General features: G+C 41.4%; 1 protein-coding gene across 1 annotated transcript; it reads left to right on the forward strand.

Moving 5' to 3' along the window:
- Nucleotides 1-717: 717 nt before the first annotated feature.
- On the forward strand, nt 718-7,414 carry LOC146550636 (PAN2-PAN3 deadenylation complex catalytic subunit PAN2-like). Its single transcript, XM_085259967.1, has 23 exons — nt 718-856; nt 1,176-1,543; nt 1,637-1,806; nt 1,895-2,012; nt 2,134-2,211; nt 2,289-2,544; nt 2,686-2,974; nt 3,152-3,248; nt 3,378-3,488; nt 3,620-3,739; nt 3,833-3,961; nt 4,075-4,274; nt 4,398-4,540; nt 4,719-4,825; nt 4,922-5,020; nt 5,123-5,251; nt 5,508-5,645; nt 5,733-5,792; nt 5,883-6,131; nt 6,276-6,419; nt 6,518-6,697; nt 6,805-6,898; nt 7,230-7,414. The coding sequence occupies exons 1-23, from the start codon at nt 718-720 to the stop codon at nt 7,412-7,414; spliced, it is 3,603 nt and encodes a 1,200-aa protein (XP_085116093.1).
- Nucleotides 7,415-8,425: the final 1,011 nt, after the last annotated feature.

The following is an 8,425-nucleotide window of genomic DNA, read 5'->3' on the forward strand; positions in this document are numbered from 1 at the left end:
TGAAACAGGAAGTTGACCCAGAAAAGCACAGGCTGAGGAAAATGACTTAAGTGTCTTTATTGTAAGATCATAAACTTGTTATAACTAGTTTGTTGAATAAACCACTGATGGAAACAGGAACATGATGAAATCAATAAAAATGCTAATTTTTGTGTTTTTGAATGTTGGTTGTCATTTATTTTATTCACACAAATGCAGTTTGGATAAGTGCTGATGGTCCTTTGTTAATTAAAACCAAACAATCACCATTCCAAGATTAATCAATACCACGGAAACAGATAACAGACAATAGCTGAAACTATCTTTAATCAACAGTCAACTATCAGCTTCAATTGAACTGACTCAACCAATGAGGGCATCAAATTTGGATTATATGGTTTCAGCTAGGACTAAACCAAAAGTTGTATTTTTCATTAATTGGATGAGAAAATAAAACCTGTAAAGTTTAAAACTTTAATTTTATTTAATCAATGTTGAACTCTGAGATTAATCCAGTAAATTTTTATTTTAATTGTTACTGAAATGTTGAATTCACCACTGATGATAATCTTTTTCATCTATATGGATCCATTTCCACAACTTTTTGATCACCACTTCAGAACAACTACCTGGATACACAGGATCAAGACTGAACTCTGACATTAATCCAGTGAATTTTAACAACAGTCATGCTAAAGGACCACTTAATTGACTAAATCATGGTTAGTTTGTTACAATATGTGTAACATAACTGTCGTCCGACATGCAGCAGATTTGTTGGAGAAGCTCAGAAGAATCAAACTCAACATCTGGTGCATCTCGGACACCAAGGAATTTGGTGCTTTTGACGACATGTTGACGACGGCTGTTAATCAAGGTGTGGATTAAGCGTGCTAAACGAGGTCCTCCCAGTCTGATCAAACTCATTATCTTGGTGCAATTCAGAAACAATACGCTCAGGCAAAAACTGGGTCAACCCCCCTCTGACACCTTAATGTGGGCTTAATGATGATATGATGCCCACGTCTCCCAAAGAATTCACACCTGTATTCATGTAAACTCAGCCACACCCACCTTGATTCAGACCCTAAAACCTGTGAGCCTAACGTTGAATACAGGGACAGTCAACGACTCTTAGGACCGCCTTGAATCCCAGTGGAGGTTAAATACCCGGCTCTCTCCACTACTATTTACAGAAGTTCCAGTTCCTCTGCAGGCTGATTTAGCTGAACTCAAGAAGATTTTTGAAGCTCTCAGCACAAGATTAGGTGAATACTGGGCCAACCATCACAGGACTATGAACTCTCCTCACTGGACTCCTCACTGCTCTCCTCGGTGGACTCCTGGGGGACTGGAACCCTCCATGAACTCATATCTGAATCCAAACCTCCACCAAGACATGGGCGTGTACACACAGGAGCTGGCTGTGACCGTTCCTAAACCTGTGCACGTAAGGAAGGGGATTTTTTCTGAGCTGCACAGTAAAGTTTCAGAAGCTGGCATCCCTGTCACTGCAACACATTTTGACCAGCAGCAGGAAATGCTCTGGATGGGAAACTACACGGTAAGAGCCAAAATGATGCTTCAGCAGAGTTTGTTTCTTCTACATTCACCTTAAACGTTGCACTCTGTAATAATATTTGTGCTCTTCTCTTAGGGTCATGTAAAATCCTTCCTTGGACCTACGATGGCACACTACTCTTCTTTCCAAGTGCACGCAACTGATGCCATCAGACACATACAGAGTTTGGAAACAGGCGTGCTGTTCCTTTCTGAGTGCAACCTCAGATGTTACACTCGTGGAGGCCTCGTCATGTTTGATTATCGGTAAGTGTTACATTGACTGTTGATGATCTGAAGCTGTGAAATTATTCCTTATGTTATTGAATTAATGGCCATTTTTGGTGCTTTGCAGGATGGAGAAAGGAGCTGATATGCACAGTCTCCTCATGACTGATAACATGCTGCTCATGGGGGGATTACAAAACTATGTGGTTGAAATTGACATGAACACACTTCAAGAAACTCAAAAAGTAAGACACCAGGCTTATGTTTATCAAAATCCACAACTATCTATGCTTACACCACTGGCACATCATACAACTGACTTCACAGCGAGTGTCTGACTGTCTGCTGTCTTGATTGTCCTTCCAGTTCACAGTGGAGGCACCTGGAGTGACACTAATGCGTCAGACCAATCATTTCTTCGTCTTTGGGCACCCTTCTGGCAAAGTAAGTATCCCCTGATTGGATCAGTTTGATGAGGTTTGGTTTATATCTCTCTAACACTGACCCTCTGCTGATAACAGGTGACCCTTCGAGACTTGCGCACATTTAGGACACAAAAGTTTGACGCATTTCCTGGCGGCCTGTCAGACTTTGATGTTCATGGAAACCTTTTGGCTGTGAGTGGGTTCTCCAGCCGAGGGCTGAATGAACGTTTCCTGATGGTGTATGACCTCCGCATGATGCGAGCTGCAACCCCCCTTTGGGTGCATGTGGATCCATTCTTTGTGCGCTTCCTTCCTACCTACACGTCACGGCTCGCAATCATCTCACAGACAGGTATGAAGCTGGCTTCAGGATTCTTTAGTCCAGTTTTCTGTAGCATAGTCTTACTATGTTTGGCCAATAAATGTGACACACAATTTCTTTGTGTGATTTGTGGCTTTGCTATAACTGCCTGCATTCTGTGTCTTTTTCCAGGTGAGTGTCAGTTCTGTGAGCCCACTGGCCTCGCCAACATGGCGGATATTTTCCACGTCAACACAAACGGCCACTGTCTCACAAGTTTTGAGGTCTCATCCAGCAAACAAGCCTTAGCCTTTGGAGATTCGGGGGGATGTGTGCGTCTCTGGTCCGATACTCGGGACGTTATGTTTAACGTCTACTCCAGAGAGCCCTGCGTTGTGGATGCACAGCCTCAGCTGGCCTGGAATCATAACCTGCAGCCCTGCTCTCCCATCCCCACTGCCCAGGCTACACCCAGCTCAAGGTAACACAATCACTAACGAGACTGAAGAGTTTGCATTAGAGCGTTCATACATATTGTTTTCAGATTCAATAAAAGTTTGTAAGATAATGTCGAGTCTTCCCCAGTTGATATAAATGGTTAGAGTCTCACGTAGTTCCCATTAAAGGTTTCCATCTAAAACATGTTTCTTTTCAACAGGTGGGTTCCTGGGATGGACCCAGAAATCCCACAAACTATTGAAACTGTTGGCTTCAACAGTTATGTGGAAAATCCTTCTGCCTGCCCCTGTAACCAGGTATGTAAAAAAAAACTTGTTTCTCTTTTAAACTATCATTTTTACAATATTGTAATAAATTTACAAAAAAAGTTAAACCCATCTCCACGTGGTGTATTTTAAGTTTTTTTTCCTGTTTGTTGTTTGCAGGTCCCTGCAAATAAAGAAGGGTCACCTGGTTATTACAACCACATCCCTGAATCTCCAACAGAGAGTGATGAAGAGCCGCTCCTTCACATTGTTCCCGAAAAGTACAGAAAGGTTGGACTTGCTACGTTTCACCCTGGTGTTCATAGAGATACAGTTAATTTTAAGATGTAACAATTTCTAGAGTGTTGGTACAAGCTTTGATTTCCCAAACATGTGACGAAGATGTGTTTGTTGTGCTTCAGGTGACAATTAAATACTCTAAACGTGGACGGGAAGATTTTGACTTCAAACATTACAACAGGACGTTGTTTGCTGGCCTGGAGCCGCAGATTCCCAACGCCTACTGTAACTGCATGATCCAGGTAAGAAGCTGAAGATTCACAATGTGTACATTTAATTTTTAATATGAGACAATTTGTCAAATGTTCCATGGGTCTTTTATGTTTGCATCTTAGGTGTTATACTTCCTGGAGCCAGTTCGCTGCCTTGTTCAGAATCATTTGTGCCACAAGGAGTTTTGTTTGGCTTGTGAACTCGGCTTCCTCTTCCACATGTTGGATTTGTCACAAGGAGATCCATGTCAGGTAAGTTTCTTTCTTTCTTTTTTTTCAATCTGTTGGGGATTACAAGGCTCTTACTTTGAAATCTCATTTTGTTGTGACTGCCCAAAGTAACCTCTAATGTCTTCTTCCTTAAGGCCAGCAACTTCCTCAGAGCACTTCGAAACGTCCCTGAAGCCAAAGAGATGGGCCTGATCCTCTCAAACTATGAGGAGACGACAGGAACAGTCAAGCTAGGTCGCTTAATCCAGAGATGGAATCACTTCATCCTCTACCAGCTCTTCCAGGAGACACAGGAGCAGGAGGATCCACGGGCCTACAGGACGACCAGGAGCAGGTAAAACACATCGTTGTTGACCTGCATTCTTACTGGACACTGTCCCAGTCTTATCATTATGTTTGTTTATAAATGCAGAGTTTTCCTTCTGGTTTCTGAAACTGATTTGTGTTTGTGTTGCAGTTCTCTGGGCTCCCCTGGCGACTCTGTCATTAGAGAGCTGTTTTGTTCTGAAGTTGAGAACCGCAGCCCGTGTCTCTGTGGCATAGAAACAGTCTACTCCTCCCTCATGTTGCTGTTCAACATGCATTACCCTGACTCTCAAGGTGAGTCTGAGAGCACTGAGAGCATGGATATCTGTGACTGTGAATTACTCTGTCTTTGAAACTTGAACTATTAATGATTATATAATGGTTTGAATGAATTTAGTTTTTGAATGAGCAGAGGGAAATATCTGCTTGATTTGATGTATACACTGATATTCATTGTACTTTGACACTTCAGGAGAAAGAATAAAGGAGCACGACTTTGCTGAGATCCTGAAGAAAAGCATCTGCCTGCAGCAGAGATCTCACACATGGTGTGGAAACTGTGACAAGTATCAGCCCACAGTGAGTTACAGCTTTCATTCACTCATAATGACAATTCATTTATGGTTGATTGTTACCTGTTGTGCAGGGTAATCATTTCTTTGTGTTACACTGTAGGTGCAGACACGCAACATTCGATGTCTCCCAGATGTTTTGGTGATAAACTGTGAGGTGAACAGCAGCAAAGAGGCCGAATTCTGGAAGGTTCAGGCCGAGGTAAGCCACTGATTCACCGTGTTTAAATACAGTTAAAAGAAACAAAGAAACTGATTTATCTGTTCATTATTTACATGATTGCCCATGTTTCTGTTTTTATAGTACACCTTCAACAAATCCATGCAGAAGACAGATCAGGATCAGCGTCACGTGTGGATCCCCGCCACTCTCAAGATGTCCCTCAGCAAAAGTCAGAGACTGGAGATCAGCAGCTGGCCTGAGGGCGAGGAGGTGAGGACTTTAGATTTTCAGCTGATCTTTGCACTTGAAGAAATAATTGAGTAACTTTTCATCACCAAGTTAAAATTTCACTTCAAGATTAAAACCATATTTCCAGGAGCAATATTTTTAAAACATTATTACACTAATCTGTAGATATTGAACTATAGGTTGGTTTTAGTGTTTTTGTTTCTGTAACACATGAATTTCTCAACTGTTGTGAAATGAAAAAGTTTATCTTACAATTATTTGCACTTTCTGTTACTAGTTAAGTGCTGCTGAACAGGCGGAGGGAGCTTCTCTGTATGACTTGGTGGCCACGGTGCCGCACATCCTGGACACTGGCGCGGGTGGTAATCTGGTCGCACACATCAAAGTGGGTGAGACCTACCATCAAAGAAAAGAGGTGAGCGACGCTTAGATAAGAAAATTTGACATCTGCTGACTACAAAAAGTTTCATTTTTAACATTCAAAATGATTTTATTATTTCAGGGAGTCTCTCGCCAGCAGTGGTACCTCTTCAATGACTTCCTCATTGAGCCGATTGAGCAGGTAAGGATCCTAGATAAGATTCCTGCTTGTTTATTCATGCTAACTTTAATGTGTGCAGTCATTTAAAAATGTTTCTCCTTTTGTTTTCAGACTGAGGCTGCACAGTTTGATGTGAGCTGGAAAGTGCCAGCCATCCTGTGTTACGCCAAGAGAAACTACCACACCAAATACGACCTCCGCAGTGAGTGTCAGCACAATCAGTCTGAAGTCAAATCCGACTTATATCGGACTCAGAAGCAGAGCAAGACAGACGCCACTTTCATCCCACTCACAGTCAGTGAGATGCCGCAGGCTGGTGACCTGGTGGGGCTGGACGCTGAGTTTGTAAAGCTCAGTGAGGTAAGTCTGGCTATGATACCATCATTAATTATAATATAGGATCAAAAACAATTTTAAATATTCCTAATACATATTTTCAGTAGTTCAGCTAATCTGACTCAAGTATTTAAAACAAAATTGACCCCTGAATGTGTGCGTTTGCAGGAGGAAGCAGTGCTGCATAGCGACGGCACCAAATCGACCATCACGCCCAGTCAGATGTCTGTGGCCAGGATCACCTGTGTAAGGGGTCAGGGACCCAACGAGGGGGTCCCCTTCATCGATGACTACATCTCCACTCAGGAGCAGGTGAGAAGCTGCAGAGAGAAAAGACCACGATGACCTAAAAGAATGAATATATAATGTTTCAAGGATCCACCCGCTAACTTGTCAATTTGTTCTTCCAGGTGGTCGACTATTTGACAAAATACTCTGGAATCAAACCTGGAGACCTGGATGCCACAGTATCCTCTAAGCACGTGACCACGCTGAAGTCGACCTACCTGAAGCTACGCTTCCTCATCAATGCAGGAGTTCGCTTCGTCGGCCACGGCCTGCAGAATGACTTTCGTGTCATTAATTTAGTGGTACGTTATTTCATCTGTTATATATTTCAAATTAGTTCATATAGTTTAGAGATGTTTTTTTATAGATGTGCTTTGATTTTAATGTTTTTTATTTTCTGTTTCTTAAGGTTCCCAAAGATCAAGTTATCGACACCGTCGACCTCTTCCGATTGCCCTACAAGAGGATGATTTCTCTGAAATTCCTTGCTTGGTATTTTCTTGGTAAGTTAGTAGAAACAAAAAAAACAAAATCAAATCCAAATAATCCAAATATGAGTCTTTAATCGAATTAAATCACATTATTACAGTGAGAGGGATTAGGATCCAAATATGTAAACTGAATAATCCGCTCATGTTACCGAAGTCAGTATAGTTCATGATGTTTTAGTTGTCATCAAACCCATCTTGGAATTAAATCTGAACAACAAAGTATTTAGAGGCTTTTTTGAGTTCATGCACTAAAGAGTACGTGTCAATTCCTCATATCCACACTGTAATCTGAAGCTGAACACTTTCATTTTAATCATTCCTGACCTTTTTTTCATGTCCACAGGCCTCATCATCCAGGGAGAAACCCACGACAGCACGGAGGACTCATGCACGGCCCTGAAGCTTTACAGGAAGTACCTGGAGCTGTATCAGGAAGGAGGGAATCATTACGTGACGAAAGTGCTCTACGAAGTCTACGACAAAGGCTTCCAGTTGAACTGGAAAGTCCCAGATTCGGACATGAGATAGTCCGTCTGAGTGGACTGAATGCACTCTCCTTCCATCCACGGGTGCTGCTGTGCTTCCCTCTGTGATGGGACTGTGAGCAACACCATGACCTGAAGATGCTCGGGCTGCTTATTTTGTATCATATTTTATAGTTATTTGCTTTGAGTCAGTGACTCAGTTGTTTTTATCATATCTAAATGTAAGCTTTTTATATCAGAGAGGTTTACAGGGGGGGAAAGTGATCATTCAAAATATGAATTTGAAGCATTTTTGTTTAAAAAAAAAAAAAAAAGTCAAAATTGTTGCATGTAGATGAAGTCATCCTGAGCACTGTAAAATGTTTGTTGTTTGATACCAGGAAGTGGAGAATGTGCACGAATCCATGAAAATCTTGATTAAAATAGATTGAAACTATAATCCATGGATGTTCAGAGAATCATTTAAATTTAACAATTAATTTAGTTTGTTCTTTTCACCATCCACCTTTGAATCTGTTGCAATGCGTATACCATTTCTGGCATTATGCTATCGTTGCTACTGCATGTCTCATTCACTACTACAATATTTTTATTTCACTTACATTTGCGTGGAAACCTTTGACTTGTTTAAAAAAAATAATCTTTAGTATATCACACAGGAAATCTGAATAATTTGGAACCAGCCATGTGGTCTCGCAACACAATCTTCATACCTTTAACCCCAATTTTTGTAGATAAGGAAATACCTTTACTGCAGACAAAGTGTTGATGAAATTGAAGGAGAAAAACCTGCACTGCTAAGGCAAGAGGAGAAAGTGAATAACATTGAAGGAAGCCAGAAGACGTGCAGCTTTTTAAAACTCTCTTTAAGTTACCCTCTCACTAATTCGGCATAAGTGCCCTTCAGATATCAGCTCAGGATACTCGGGTCACGGCTCTCAGTTATCACACAATGACTCTCAAACCTTCCCAAATCATGTCTATTTATTCTGAATGTAACGGTTCCCTCTACCGGATGTTTCTGGTACTGCATGGAGATGTCATTTATCTGTTT

Source organism: Mchenga conophoros, linkage group LG20 (assembly GCF_057382185.1).
Source record: "Mchenga conophoros isolate Kocher_MC1m ecotype Shallow Benthic linkage group LG20, M_conophoros_male_GT1.1, whole genome shotgun sequence".
NCBI classification, from domain to species: domain Eukaryota; kingdom Metazoa; phylum Chordata; class Actinopteri; order Cichliformes; family Cichlidae; genus Mchenga; species Mchenga conophoros.